The sequence below is a fragment of the Salvelinus alpinus genome, chromosome 20 (genome assembly GCF_045679555.1).
Source record: "Salvelinus alpinus chromosome 20, SLU_Salpinus.1, whole genome shotgun sequence".
In the NCBI taxonomy this organism is placed as follows: Eukaryota; Metazoa; Chordata; class Actinopteri; order Salmoniformes; family Salmonidae; genus Salvelinus; species Salvelinus alpinus.
In genome coordinates, this window is record NC_092105.1 from 30,594,056 (window position 1) to 30,610,003 (window position 15,948).

At 43.4% G+C, this 15,948-nt stretch overlaps 1 protein-coding gene across 5 annotated transcripts in view; it reads left to right on the top strand.

The window, feature by feature from the left end:
- LOC139546645 (unconventional myosin-Ib-like) overlaps positions 1-14,963 on the top strand; it is a 144,489-nt gene extending 129,526 nt beyond the window's left edge. The window contains exons 21-32 of one of the 5 annotated variants that reach the window (XM_071355261.1): positions 2,114-2,182; positions 2,285-2,371; positions 2,753-2,839; positions 7,712-7,798; positions 9,052-9,138; positions 10,192-10,266; positions 10,619-10,747; positions 10,994-11,100; positions 11,294-11,423; positions 11,805-11,957; positions 12,269-12,399; positions 12,623-14,963. In XM_071355261.1, the coding sequence (XP_071211362.1) occupies positions 2,114-2,182; positions 2,285-2,371; positions 2,753-2,839; positions 7,712-7,798; positions 9,052-9,138; positions 10,192-10,266; positions 10,619-10,747; positions 10,994-11,100; positions 11,294-11,423; positions 11,805-11,957; positions 12,269-12,399; positions 12,623-12,752 (1,272 nt within the window). In that variant the 3' untranslated portion in view covers positions 12,753-14,963. The remainder of the gene's footprint in view (positions 1-2,113; positions 2,183-2,284; positions 2,372-2,752; positions 2,840-7,711; positions 7,799-9,051; positions 9,139-10,191; positions 10,267-10,618; positions 10,748-10,993; positions 11,101-11,293; positions 11,424-11,804; positions 11,958-12,268; positions 12,400-12,622) is intronic. The other 4 variants (XM_071355262.1, XM_071355264.1, XM_071355263.1 and 1 more) reach the window with 4 other exon arrangements.
- Positions 14,964-15,948: the final 985 nt, after the last annotated feature.

The window sequence follows — 15,948 nt, forward strand, 5'->3', positions numbered from 1 at the left end:
GCATGCATCGGTCAGAAAATTGATTTGAATGTTACAGATCGGCGGTTCACTAAAATGTTTTGCTCAAATGACTTCAGAAAATAGCATCTTTTGTGACAACTGCGTCCTCTCTCATGTAACCATGTTGACAGTCATTGATCTACAAGTCATTTTGCATGCCGAACAACCCTTGGTAATATCAGTAGCCTAGTCAAACTGCTCGCTGTGAACAGCTTCGTGCACTGACCAACAGGAGGTAGGCCTATTCTTGATCAGCGTTCAAATGTTTGTAAAATGGCTTGTGCAATATTAGGCTTTATTAGTTGAGTGGCAACCAATGTTATTTGCTTGGTTATTTTGTTCAAATGCACTGTTGAAAATGGTGTTTTATCGGAATAAAGGTAGCCTAAGCTATCGCCATGGACACAACTCTCATCTGGCTATAGGTAGGCTACATGCTGATCGGGGTTTAGGCTAAATTCAATTTTATTTTGATTGTTCAGGTTCACCATCAGCAGTAGTTTTGCTTGAAACAATCAGTGTATATGGTCATTTTTAGATATACAGCGTACAGATGACAATTTCATAAGGACAGAAATTGCTTTTGCTGCCCGCACTGCATGATCGAAGAAGAGAAGCTCACTCCAACTGAGTTGTCAAAACCATTCGATTATGAGACTGGGTGAAATCCAAAGTTCTGCTATATATTCATTGGCTATGTCAATGGCTATAACTGGTAGTGGGGTGGTAGAGGCCCAGTTTCCCTTATGGCTCCGCTCACTACCGTTCAAAAGTTTGGGGTCACTTAGGAATGTCCTTGTTTTTGAAAAATAAGCACATTTTTTGTCCATTTAAAATAACATCAAATTGATGAGAAATACAGTGTAGACATTGTTAATGTTGTAAATGACTATTGTAGCTGGAAACGGCTGATTGTTAATGGAATATCTACATAGGCGTACAGGGGCCCATTTTATAAGCAACCATCACTCCTGTGTTCCAATGACACGTTGTGTTAGCTAATCCAAGTTTATAATTTTAAAAGGCTAATTGATCATTAGAAAACCCTTTTGCAGTTATGTTAGCACAGCTGAAAAGTGTTGTTCTGATTTAAAGAAGCATTAAAACTTGCCTTCTTTAGACTGGTTGAGCGTCTGGAGCATCAGCATTTGTGGATTTGATTACAGGCTCAAAATGGCCAAAAACAAATAACTTTCTTCTGAAACTCGTCAGTCTATTCTTGTTCTGAGAAATTAAGGTTATTCCATGCTAGAAATTGCCAAGAAACTGAAGATCTCGAACAACGCTGTGTACTGCAAACTGTCTCTAACAAGAATAGAAAGAGGAGTGGGAGACCCCGGTGCACAACTGAGCAAGAGGACAAGTACATTATGGTGTCTAGTTTGAGAAGCAGATGCCTCACAAGTCCTCAACTGGCAGCTTCATTAAATAGTACCCGCAAAACACCAGTCTCAACGTCAACAGTGAAGAGGCGACTCCGGGATGCTGGCCTTCTAGGCAGAGTTCCTCTGTCCAGTGCCTGTGTTATTTTGCCCATCTTAATCTTTTCTTTTTATTGGCCAGTCTGAGATATGGCTTTTTCTCTGCAACTCTGCCTAGAAGGCCAGCATCCCGGAGCGGCTCTTCACTGTTGATGTTTTTACTGGTGTTCCAGCTACAATAGTAATTTACAACATTAACAATGTCTACACCCTCTTTCTGATCAACTTGATGTTATTTTAATGGACAAGAAAAATTTGCTTTTCTTTCAAAAACAAGGACATTTCTAAGTGACCCAAACGTTTGAACGGTAGTGTACATATTTTACACACACACGCACACGCACAAGTCAGTACAGACAGATCCAGCACAGACAGGCCCAGCTCATGAGCTCCATCAGCAGCAGATTTTATTTAAAAATGGAAATTAATTCAACCAAATCGCACTGAATCGTTTGATACTAAAACGTTTCTTTCCTGTATCGTATCGGAGCCCATGTATCTAGATGCGTATCGAATCATCTTGAAATGAAAAAGATGTGCATCCCTAATATGGTGGCTATAGAACTTAGATGCCTGTAGTTCGAACTTACTTGTCAGTTGAGCTCAGTGTTTTTTTCCTTCCCCTGTTGCAGCAACAAAATAAATATCAGAAGATCAAGAGTGCTACACTAGTGATGCAGTCCTTCATCAGAGGGTGGAAGGTATGTCCATGTCCACATACCAGTCAAACACTATAAGAAAGCATGTTTTCCTGTGATAATGCTGTAGTAAAGGCATGTTTAAAAACTATGTTTTTTCTCCAGGCCCGCAACATCTTGCGGCAACTGAAATACGAGAAGAGATGCAAGGAGGCTGTGACTACCATTGCAGCGTACTGGCACGGGACTCAGGTACTGGCTCAAACACTACCTGATTTCAACATAATGATTAGACAATGTAAAGACAAGTATAGAATGATATTGGGAGGAAATGGATGAGCTGCTGATTATGGACATCCATTGCCTTTTGCTTTTACAAGGTTTATCTGCCATAAAGCCAGGTAAGGAAATACAGTATTATAAGACATGGCTCTGCTCAGGTCTCCCAGCTATACTGAGAGCTAAACTAGAGCAATTTCACAGCTTTTTCCTTCTGGTCTTCTACTGTCGCTGATCTTACCACCGCTGCTTTTCTCACACTCTTTTTCACTCTCTTCCTCCCCTCTCTCTTATTCTTCCCTCCTAACCTCTACTCTCCTCCCTCCATCCTCCCACCATCCCGGCCACCCCCAGGCTCGGATGGAGCTGCGGCGCCTAAAGACGGAGGCGCGGAATAAGCGTGCCGTGTCTGTCATATGGGCATACTGGCAGGGGACCAAGGTATTTAAGCCGGTTGCCGTTGTCGTGTTTTGCCATCCCAGCTGTCCGTCATACCCCATGTCCCACCCCTCTTGAAACTGACCAATTGAATAGCTCGTCATCGTCCCATTGGTCCACTAGCGTCCCTTACCAGTGTCTGGTGTTTGACTCATCTGTTTTATTGTCCCTTTAATAGGTGTCATTTGAGGGATATTGAGCGGCTAACCTTATACCACTAACATCTATTTAAACGTCTGTTTACTAGTCCTCTGTTACTGTTATGTAGCCTCCCTTACATTCTCCCTTTAGGAACAACTGCAAGTCCCACAACACAATACTCCTTTCCATTCCCATGTCTATGTCTGTTGTTTTCTTGATGTTTGTCATTGCATTCCTCTGTAATCTGTTTTTATGAGAGACATGACGGATAGTACATGATAATGGACATACAGTATCCAATCAGAATGAATATCATGTGTTCACTTTGATGTAATAATTCTGAGGACTGTGCTGAGAATAGACTGTATTCCATGTGCCACTACAGAAACACAAAGAGCAGGGTTAGGGTCATTTCCACTTAAATTCCAGTCAATTCAGGAAGTACACTGAAATTCCAATTCTCTTCAATGCTTTTCAATGAGGAACATTTGGAATTTGGTTTATTTACTGAATTGATTTGAATTTAAATGGAATTGACCCCAATCCTGCTAGGGATCCTCAGATCATATAGCCTAATGGTCATAGCACATACCACCATTACCACTTTATGGACTTTTAAAGTGCTATATGTTTTAGAGGCAACATATAATCCTTTAAAACAGTCCATGCACAACATGTCATGTTTTATGGACATTTAACAACAAGGGATGCAGATCAACTCAGTCCTGCTATCCATTGAAAAACAACCTTTACAACTATTTTGTAACTGCATGATCTTATCTAAAGGCTTTACAGCCATACTCACCAGATAATCGTCAAAGACCATGTATTGCCACATGTTGCATGACCAAAGCAGTCGCGTGTGGCTTCATTTATCGACTAATCGTCCCATCTGATTGGTGGATCTAGTCTAGTTTCTTAGTCTGGGCAAAGCCCACTGTACTGGCACTGAATTGGAGTGGTGTCAGTGAGTTATGTGAGCTGTTGTACTAAAACAGACCATGCCAAGTAGTCACAAAGTTTAATGAATATAATCGATCAGATACTACACTGCTCAAAAAAATAAAGGGAACACTAAAATAACACATCCTAGATCTGAATGAATGAACTATTCTTATTAAATACTTTTTTCTTTACATAGTTGAATGTGCTGACAACAAAATCACACAAAAATTATCAATGGAAATCAAATTTATCAACCCATGGCGGTCTGGATTTGGAGTCACACTCAAAATTAAAGTGGAAAACCACACTACAGGCTGATCCAACTTTGATGTAATGTCCTTAAAACAAGTCAAAATGAGGCTCAGTAGTGTGTGTGGCCTCCACGTGCCTGTATGACCTCCCTACAACGCCTGGGCATGCTCCTGATGAGGTGGCGGATGGTCTCCTGAGGGATCTCCTCCCAGACCTGGACTAAAGCATCCGCCAACTCCTGGACAGTCTGTGGTGCAACGTGGCGTTGGTGGATGGAGTGAGACATGATGTCCCAGATGTGCTCAATTGGATTCAGGTCTGGGGAACGGGTGGGCCATTCCATAGCATCAATGCCTTCCTCTTGCAGGAACTGCTGACACACTCCAGCCACATGAGGTCTAGCATTGTCTTGCATTAGGAGGAACCCAGGGCCAACCGCACCAGCATATGGTCTCACAAGGGGTCTGAGGATCTCATCTCGGTACCTAATGGCAGTCAGGCTACCTCTGGCGAGCCCATGGAGGGCTGTGCGGCCCCCCAAAGAACTGCCACCCCACACCATGACTGACCCACCGCCAAACCGGTCATGCTGGAGGATGTTGCAGGCAGCAGAACGTTCTCCACAGCGTCTCCAGACTGTCACGTTTGTCACATGTGCTCAGTGTGAACCTGCTTTCATCTGTGAAGAGCACAGGGCGCCAGTGGCGAATTTGCCAATCTTGGTGTTCTCTGGCAAATGCCAAACGTCCTGCGCGGTGTTGGGCTGTAAGCACAACCCCCACCTGTGGACGTCGGTTCCTCATACCACCCTCATGGAGTCTGTTTCTGACCGTTTGAGCAGACACATGCACATTTGTGGCCTGCTGGAGGTCATTTTGCAGGGCTCTGGCAGTGCTCCTCCTGGTCCTCCTTGCACAAAGGCGGAGGTAGCGGTCCTGCTGCTGGGTTGTTGCCCTCCTACGGCCTCCTCCACGTCTCCTGATGTACTGGCCTGTCTCCTGGTAGCGCCTCCATGCTCTGGACACTACGCTGACAGACACAGCAAACCTTCTTGCCACGGCTCGCATTGATGTGCCATTCTGGATGAGCTGCACTACCTGAGCCACTTGTGTGGGTTGTAGACTCCGTCTCATGCTACCACTAGAGTGAAAGCACCGCCAGCATTCAAAAGTGACCAAAACATCAGCCAGGAAGCATAGGAACTGAGAAGTGGTCTGTGGTCACCACCTGCAGAACCACTCCTTTATTGGGGGTGTCTTGCTAATTGCCTATAATTTCCACCTGTTGTCTATTCCATTTGCACAACAGCATGTGAAATTTATTGTCAATCAGTGTTACTTCCTAAGTGGACAGTTTGATTTCACAGAAGTGTGATTGACTTGGAGTTACATTGTGTTGTTTAAGTGTTCCCTTTATTTTTTTGAGCAGTGTATATCGGATACAATTAATTTCGGTGTACTTCAGGAAAACCTGGACTTTTGTACTAATGTTGCTAGTTCATCAAATCAAGCTTTATTTATACAGCACATTTCAGACATGGAATGCAACGCGTCACAGGAAAAATTAATAAAAACAATGAAAATAAAAACAAATATTTACTACACAACAAACATAAGAGGATAAAAAACTAAATAATATCAAAAATTGAACGACTAAAAAGCACCCTAAGGAAAAGCAAAGCTAAAAAGTGTGTTTTAAGATCTCTTTTACATTTTCCAGTTTTGTCCCCCCTCAGGATCTCTGGCAGGCTGTTCCAGAGGCTAGGGGCATAATAACTAAAGGCTGCCGCCATGCCTCTTGGTCCTAGGCTTTGGGTTAGGTAAAAGGCCAGTGCCAGACGTCCTGAGGGTTACATAACTTAAAAGCATGTCTGACATGTATTCGGGTGCACAATTGTGTATTGATTTTTTTTAAACAATAGAAGAATCTTAAAATTAATTCAAAACGCACAGGCAGCCAGTGCAGAGACCTTAAAACCTGTGTAATGTGTGCTCTCCGTTTGGTCTTGGTCAGTACCCGTGCTGCAGTATTCTGTATGTTTTGCAGTTGACCAGTGGCTTTCTTGGAGAGCATTACAGTAGTCAAGCCTGCTTGTAATAAAAGCATGGATGAGTCTCTCTGTATCAGCCTGAGAGAGAAACGGCTGCATCTTGGCAATGTTCCTCAGGTGGTAAAAAGCTATTTTGGTCACATTGCTAATGTGTGATTCAAAATTGTGTTCAGAATCTAAAATATCACCTAGGTTTTTTTACCTGTTTTCTCTTTATTGACCGTGAATTAAAATGTGTGGCCAGAATTCTCTCTCTGCTTTAGCGCCAACAATAAGTACCTCAGTCTTGTCTTGATTTAGCTGGAGGAAGTTGTGAGCCATCCAAGTATTTAAATCACTAATACAGTCTAATAATGTATCTGTGGTGCTAAAATCCTCTGGTGACACAGAAATGTAAAGTTGTGTATTGTCTGTGTAGCAGGGAATGTCAATGCTGTGCTTTCTGATAACGCTGCCAAGGGTTGACGTATATAAACTGAACAGTACCAGACCCAAAATTGAACCTTGTAAAATGCCATGTGATATGTATTTTCTCTGAATTATGTTCACCAAGGGTGACAAACTCTTGACCGGTTAAATAGGTCCTAAACCAATTTAGAACTTGACTGGAGAAGCCAACCCACCTGTCCAGAAGGACATCATTTTCAACAGGGTTGAATGCAGCACTTAAATCCAAGAGCACAAGGAGAGCTGTTTGACATCTGTGGTGGCTCATTTACCACTTTAACTAAGGCAGTCTCTGTGCTGTGGTGGGCACAAAAAACAGACATTTGAAGAAAAAAATGTATCTGTTTGAAAACCAATTTCTCCATAATTTTGCTTAAGAATGGAAGGTTGGAGATTGGCTGAAAATTGCTGAGAGCTGAAGAATCTGGACACTTTTTCTTCAGAAGGGGTTTTACCGTAGCAGTTTTTAGTGCAGTGGGGAAAGTGCCAATGGACAGGGAGTGATTAACAATAGCTTGTACTTCTTCTGATATGCAATTAAATGTGGATTTGAAGAAGGTGGTGGGATAGGATCCAGAAGGCAGGTATTAGGCCTTAAGTTGTGATATCATTTTCATGAGCATGTCTGTCTGTGTCAAGCAGGGAAAATAAATCCGTAGTGCCTTTGTGTGGTAGGCTAGGAAACATATCATCAAACTTCTCATCAGGTCTTGACTGATACCCAGCCTAATGTTTATCTTATCTCTGAAATATGCTGCAAATTCATCTGATTTAGATAGGTTTGCAGGGGTAGGATTTATCAGGCCATCAATGGTCGAAGAGCACTCTCAAGTTATTCTGATTATTAGTGATCACTCAGTCATAAGCTCCAAATGGTATCTAATGTTTCCTCCATTGTCTTAATCTTTTAATCGTTATGCTACTTCATTGCCGGGTAGGCTACATATTTCTGTCCGTCTGCTTCTTATTTATACCAACACCTATCCCAATGGGTATATTCCTCCCAAAACACAATAAATCCAACCCCACCACTTCCCCAGGCTCGGAGAGAACTGCGGCATCTAAAGGAGGCGGCGCGAGAAAAGCACGCCGTGTCTGTCATTTGGGCCGGCTGGCAGGGGACCAAGGTATTTGGGAAGCAGCCTGTTAACAATATCCATCCATATCCCGCCGTCCGCCTGCCATTTCTCCATCAGATCCAACCAGACAGATGCCAGACCCCTGCATTAGCTAAACAATAGTCTGGAGAGACTGCGAATGTCTCTCTAGCTATCCTCCCCATTACCACCACCCATCCCATTTATATTGCATGACAAGGTGCCATACGAACCCCTCATCCAATGTCCCATTGCATGTTAAAACAGAATTGCGAGGGGGGTCACTTAGCCTACTGGACTGGAGCAAGACCCCTAAACACCCATGCCGGCTCTCTCAGCCAAGCTAGCTGCTGTTTAGTCTTTATTGGGTTAATGGAAGAGATCTAGAGATAGATGACTGGAGTTCTGGTGGCCCTTGGCTCTGGTAGTTAATGGACAGGCCTGAGCGCAAGGGCTACGGATGGGGGAGGGTTGGGGTAAGGGTAAAGATACAGTCACTTAAGCCTCTTTGCCGCGCAGTCTGATGGATTATAGCTGATCCAGACTGACACCGGGAGGGGGGTGAGGAAGGCGGGGGGATGTTGACACGCACTAGACTGGCATCACACACAGTGTCTGGAACCTTGGATAAACTCTGCCTGCCCTACCCCAAACCACACACACACTCATACTCCGCTATCCTGGCTTTGAGTTCTTCTCCCTTGTTACCAAAGGTCAGGATGTTTGGGTGTGTTTCGGTTCCTCCCTGAGGCCCATGCCTCACCTTTTGCAACCTCTATCTGCAGGATGTCTGCTCTCTTTCTTTCTTTCTGCATGCTGTTCTCATCATAAATTGCATGCTACGCCTCCTTGCTTGCTGATTCCTTGAGGCTTGCAGTGATTTCTTTTTTTTTTTTCCAGTGTGCAGTGCAGTGTATGGAACGTTGGAGAGACCTGACGGACTTGTTACCTTGAGCTTTGTACTTTGCTCTTAGCCAACAGAGCCATGTCTGTTTCAATCAAAAATACTCTAGTTGATGTACAGTACATAATCAAACTACAGCATTATTATAATGTCTATTTCATGATAATTGCATTCTTCCCATGGTGGGTTAAATTGTCTTCAGGATCTTGGTAACTAGACAGGGCTCTTGTGTGACGTGTGTCCTCACACAGGGCAGTGTCTTCCTCCATATCAGTCTATTATTCCCTCCTTTCAATCGTCCGTTCCTTCCCTCTCTTTCCTCCGTTCTTCCCTCTCTTTCCTCCCTTCTTCCCTCTCTTTCCTCCCTTCTTCCCAAAAGGCACGCAGGGAGCTGAGGCGCCTGAAGGAGGAGGCCAGGCGTAAGCACGCCGTCGCCATCATTTGGGCCTACTGGCTGGGACTCCAGGTATACCTGCCCACTGCCCAGCCTTCTCTACCCTCCAGCCACCCTTCTACCCTAACCAACCACCCCTTACCCTCTCAGCCACTCCCCGGTCTTTGGTGTTGGAGGGGTAGACACACTTCACAGAACCAGCATGCAGTCAGCCTCAGCCTATCATACCTCGGGACCAACCACACAGTGATGACACAGTTCATGCATGTGAACTCCAGAGTGACTGTTTTGCTATCTGGACAGTCCAGTACCAAAGGATATGCCCTCCTTCCCTCCCGTCCTGTATCCCTGCAGTGACACACATTACGTTATTAAGATGTACAATGAGGTGTAATGTACGTCTATCCCGCTCTCTCCATGAGTCCAGCAGGGCTTTAGATAAGCTGGCTATGGCTGGTTATAATTCTTTCACAGATGCTCTTTTTTTTGTTTCTTTTTTTTGTTCTTTGCTCGTTCCTGAAGACTGCAGCCTCTTAACAGAGAGGTCAAAGGCACTACTGACCCTGACTGACATGGATGGATGTCTGTCTGTCTCTCTCTAGCAATTGTTGTATGTCCTGTCTGCATCATGTGCATGATAAGCTGTGTAACCCTCAACATGTCTAACCCTCTATAGGTCTTGTTGTCTGATGCTATATCTACTCCATTCTCCAGTCCTTTTCTCATGTATTACTGTAGTCTGAGTGGCCCCAATTCTCTCATCACATTAATCGACTGCACAATATGCACGTCACCTTTGCACATCAGAGCAGCTCTCAGAACCTGTTAACCTGTCGACTCCAATCAGTGTGATTTAAATTGACCACCTCATTATCAATTAACTATGTAACATCTCATTTTCAGAAAAAAACATTTAGGAGAAAATCCCATTCTGATTTGAGTTGAGTGCTCAACAGATTTTCCCTCCCTTTGTTTTTATGATGTTGCCTGGATTCATTGTAACTAACCACGTCTGCCTGTTGCTATAGTCATCACCACTGTAATCTTTTCTCTATTGGCCCCATGCCTCAAATCAGATCACTATGGGGATGGATGATTGACGGCCAGTTGTCTCCTTGGTTACAGGTCCGCCGGGAGTACAGGAAGTTCTTTAGGGCCAACGCTGGCAAGAAGATCTACGACTTCACCATCCAGAGAATCGTAAGTAGAAGCGTGAATGTAGCCTGGTGCCAGATCTATTTATGCGGTCTTGCCGAGTTGGCAAGTCCACACAATCAGATCTGGGACAAGGCTAGAATGAATTAGTCGTGTATCCCTTTAAGCACTGATGGGTAGTGTCCATTTGAATCACTAAGGGATGGTTTCCCGGACACAGATTAAGCTTAGTCCTGGAGTAAAAATCTCATTAAATGGAGAATCTCCATTGAACATGCTTCTCGGATTAGCCTTAAACTTTGTCCAGGAAACCAGAGTTGTATGTTCCTGAATGTCAACAGTAATCCAAGTCTGAAAGGGAGGTATTGAATATATGCCTGTCTCCCTCTCCCTCCAGATGCAGAAGTACTTCCTTGGTCTGAAGACCACTACAATGTCCCCTATGGACAACACCTGGCCGGCAAAGCCTTATGGCTTCCTGGAGGGAGCTCACACTCAGCTCAGGAGGATCTTCCACCTCTGGAGGGTTAGTTTGTTATTATCTTTGGCTGTTCTTTCAAGGGGTCATCACTGATCTTACAGGTTAAAGGGTCAAGTAGTTGTATATGCCACTACCCAGCAGGCACATCTGGTTGCTAGGATGTCATTATTAACAGATTACAACCTTGTTGTAAACTGGAACCAGCTTTGCCCACTGGCTTTATAGTTTATAGTTTGAGGGACATCAATACAACAAACTTCCCAGGGATTGATGTATCTTTTGAATTATCAGTGCAAGAAATACCGGGGCCAGTTCACAGAGGAGAAGAAGGCTGTGTATGAGGAGAAACTTGAGGCCAGTGAGATCTTCAAGGACAAGAAGGCTCTGTACCCCAGCAGGTATAACATATTTCCCTCCGTGATTCACACATTACATAATGTTTGACGTGAAGCTAATGTTGCAAGCAAATTTTACTAGCAGCCATTTTAGCTCCTTTTTCCTGAGTATAATCAATGCATTGCTGTGAGTTCCTCTCTGTTGCATCCTTGTATCCGTTAAAAGCGCTATATAAAATGCATTATTATTGTTTAGTGTCAGCCAGCCTTTCAAAGGAGACTATCTGGAGATCCAGAAGAACCCCAAGTACCAGAAGCTGAACAGTGCTGTGGAGGAGGTGCTACTGGCTGACTTGGTGAACAAGATCAACAGGGCCAACGGCAAGGCAAGTACCTTTCTCAAAGTACCTTACCTCAGCAAAATCTAACTGTACTGAAGCCTGAGGGAGTCAACAGTCTAACAGGCCTGAACACAGTTCATATGGACCAAACTCTTCAGAGTCATAGCTTTATTATTAGAGGATATCTGTAACTATGCTGTACAGTAGTCAAAGGAAAACTAATGTTTTATATTTGACAGATTCAGCCTACCTATGTTTTTATACCACTATCACCATATAAATGCTCTGTTTTTGCTATTAATGAGTTTATACATGTATAGGTTATTGCTTTTATAATAAAAATTTTGCCATGTACTTTCTATTTCTCTACCGAAAATAGTGTTACCAAATTCTTGGCGTATTAAACCTAGTCTGTCCTTGTTACAGGGGTCGCCGAGGCTCTTCCTGCTGACCAAAAGCAACTTTGTCCTGGCTGACCAGAAGACGGGCCAGGTGAAGGCCAGCGTGCCGCTGCCAGACCTCGCCAGCGTGTCGGTCAGCAGCCAGAGTGACGGCTTCTTCGCCCTCAAGCTCAAAGAGGTGATGGAGGGAGGGAGCCTCACTCCAGCTCCACTGTGATGCACTTACATATGGGCATCATCCAGCTATCGAAAACGCAGTGGCCAAAGCTGGTTGAAATGAACCTGCTTTGCTTGCTGCATAAATCCACTGGTTGCAAACTGGTTCTAATGATGGAATTTCAACCAGTTTAGCCCCGCTGTGTATCTAATTATATTAGTAATGTCCTGATTCATAACTTTTAGTGTAACGTTAAGGGCTGACCATAGAAAGATTGGGTAGGCATATTGAGATTGAAATGACTAACACCCCTCTGTGTTTTTTACCCATAGGGCTCTGCTTCAGCTTCCAAAGGTGACTTCCTGCTGAGCAGTGAGCATCTTATAGAGATCATCACCAAGCTCCACCACATAGGGACCACTGCTGCAGACAGGGACCAGATCAACATTGACATCTCAGACGAGTAAGAACCGGAGACACGTCGCCATATTGACTTTATGTTGCAATGCTGCTGTTGTTTCTCTTAGTCAAATCCTGGCCTGGTCCCAGATGTGTTTGTAATGTATTTCCAACTGCCTCTACTCATTGTTACGTTTACAAAAACAGATCTGAGATCAGGGTAATTAAATCCCATGATGTGATGTCAGATGGTTTCTTATCCTACTTCCTCTTTGTCTCTCTGGCAGGTTCCTGGTGCAGTTCAAGCAGGACAAGGTGTGTGTGAAGTTCATCCAGGGGGGGCCTAAGAACGGAAACAGTGCTGCCTGCAAACGCAAGAACAACCGCCTACTGGAGGTGTCTGTGCCATCACCATAGAGATGACATAGCCTCCTATAATACTTAGTTGTCATGACAGTTCACAATCAGGCCTAAACTCCAGCCCCCGCCCCCAATGACTGTGCAATTACTCTGCTTTTTGGTATTTGTTGTTATTTCCTATATTCAGAATCCTTGCATCACTGTAATATTTAACTGCGCTGACACTTTTGGTAGAGAGTGAAAGACCCATAGGATTGCATGGCGATAGGGTTATAAGAGAGAAAGATGGGGGAAAATACTTTGTTTTACTAGTTTTAAAAGATGTGGGTGAAAGAAAGAAGTGCTTTCCTCTTGTCAATGGAGCACAAGATATCTCCAGTCAGATGATACTGATTGTTGAGCTTGGGAAAGCTAATATGCAGGCTGTGTGGTGTGGTATCAAGCCGTACCCATATTCAGAGATCTGTAAAGGGCAAAGAAAGAAAGTGCTGACAAGACACAGCCCTGCACTAGATTTGGGTCCTCATCGGTTTATCTGTTTGAGCTCTGAAATGGCAACTCAATAGACCAACGATGACCAGAGAGCTTTTAGGATTGCTCTAAAGTTTTCTCTGAAAGTTAAACTATGACTGCACTTGTAATGTTCACCTGGGTGAGTTAAAATTTGAAAAGATAGTGATTAATAGTCAAAATATTGTCTGGGTTGTTTTTGTTTTCCTTTGCTGACACCTACACAACTGACTACAGTGGGTGGTCAAGTACAAGAATCACACTTGTCAAATGTAATTTGCCAAGTGATCGATTGTCAACCACTTAGTATCCATAATAACTCCCGTGTGCCATTCAGCCGGCCCCTACTCTGTGAGGTGCCATGGCGTGCTGCATGTATCCATGTGTAGTCGTCTAGTCAGGTCTTGGACGCTAACAAAAAAACAAAAAGTTGAATGGTCCCTACTCAGTTTATAAGTAAATGCCCCAAAAATGTTGAAAGGGGGCCTCAATCAACCAGGACCAAGACTTTATTTGAAAACACTGCACACTTTTCTCACTCTCCAGTTGTCCTCAAAGTACTTTACATCTCTAAACTTTACCACAGGAATTGAGATGGACCCCGGGGTTCCCAAGTCTACCTTGACAACTATCCCAGATTCAATGCTGATCAGTCTTTTTAGAGCCACAAGGCTGCTTGTTTTCAATGGTCCTCTTGTTTGAAATTGAAGGGAAATGGAACTCTTTGCCTACAACGCTGCCTAGGCTAGGCTACACCATCTCAAGCATCCTTCCACCCTTTGGCATGAGAGTAATAAAATAGTAAGAGGATGCAGCATGGCAACAGATAGGACACAAGATTGAGTCCTACATTCTGTGACTGACATTTCTCAAACGTATGCTGTAGAGATAAGCACTCAATCACTGACTGTATCATACACATCAACTGTAAATGCTCAAACAGACCCAGCATGGATGGAGTATGTACGGATAAATTATAGTATCCTCATGCTAGTTCTCTTATTCCTGTGCTGCAGAAATATCTATATGTATTTGCCATTGCAATGTGGGCTGTTATATATATTTTTTGTAGCCCCACTCTGGCTAATAATAAATGCAGTGTTTTTCTTGGGATTGTGCGTATGGCCATGTAGTATATTCTTGGGAAGTTTTTTCAGAAATCTAGCAATCACAGCTTCACTGTCTGCTCTGCCTGTGTATGAATGTGATATACTTTACACACACACACGCCAATGTCACTTAAGTGATTGCTCTATTTGGAGGTATATTTAATGATATTCTTTATCGGGATGTTTTAGTGGGGGGGTTTGTACTGTTGACTTCAAGGTTAAATCAATGGGTTCTCTGGTGGTGGCAATGTGGAGGTGGAAGCTCAGCCAAACTGCTCTAGATCACATACCTATAGATTACTGGTGTACCTTAAAATAAATAACTTTTTTACATGTTTTTGTAATTCCACAGGTGGACTTGAGGAATGATTGTTGTTTTTTCCTTCCACGGGGGAAGATGTTGAACTGAGTCAATGCATGTTTGTGCTTCTCAGTTCTGTACAGTTTGAGATTTCAATGCAGTTTGCTATAACCACCTCTCTGTGTTTGTATTTGAAGTAAAATACGAAAATAAACTCAATGATGTATGCATTCTTGTTTTGTGCCTAATGTAACCTGCGCTACGAGATGGAGAACGTGGAAGTGTTTCAGTCCTCAATGTAACAAATTTACAAGTAATGCTTTTCAAATTAAAAAAGCAATAAATTGACTACTTTGTGATTTTGTTGGTTTTGAATGCATATGCGCATCAGTTCAGTTTATGATCTCTCAAGACAGATGTTTCCCAGTCAGCATTACCAGTCATGGACCGTTAACCATTGGAGGGGGGAAACGCAAACAAACAACATGTTAACTATCTTATATCCATCAAACTCAAGTAATACACTCTTTCTGAACTTTCGAGCTTATTCTAAACTCCTGTTATGCGTGTATTTTCACATATGTCCATCCACAATAGGCTATAGTACTTAAAGTGAACACTGTAAACTCCACCACTTCATCCATTAGATCAAACTGAGATTACATGTATCACTAGTGTAAAAGGTGAGCAGCTCTCCTGGTACACTGATAGCAAGGGGTGGGTGGACTAGACCAGGCAGCTACCCAAATGTTTTCCATCACATCTGGAGAGTTGTCCCTGGTTAAATTCTGCGGCTTGGGGAGACTGCCATCAGCAGTACCCTGGGAGCAGCCCTTGACAGATAATGCACAGATATAAATAGCCCACAATTATGGGCTGTCCTGGACCAAGTTCCCATCGTCTTGTAGTCTTCTACAGGCTGAGAAATGATGGTGTGGCCTATCCTTCTGTTGAGAAAACAACCAGCCCTCTGTGAGCAGGGCTAAGGGCAGACAGAACTGACAAAGCATCACATTGTGTCGACACATGTAGGCTACATGTGATCGACAGTGGATAAGAAATCAGCTCTCAATATAGAAATATAATCTATGAACACCATTGCAATAATTTGATTCATCCTCTTGTGTATAGAGTTTGAGTTTGGTGGTCTCTAAAATACATTTGGAACTAAATACCTGCATAATAGTATCACATCAGTGACGCTAATAAATAGACTTATGGGGCCCTCGGGGGTTGTCTGGGTTTCAGAGTTAAGCCTCTGGCGCCACTTAGTGGAATTCCAGTCAAGCAACCAGCTGAGATCGGCTACTGGTATTCTGTCTCTCCCTACTGG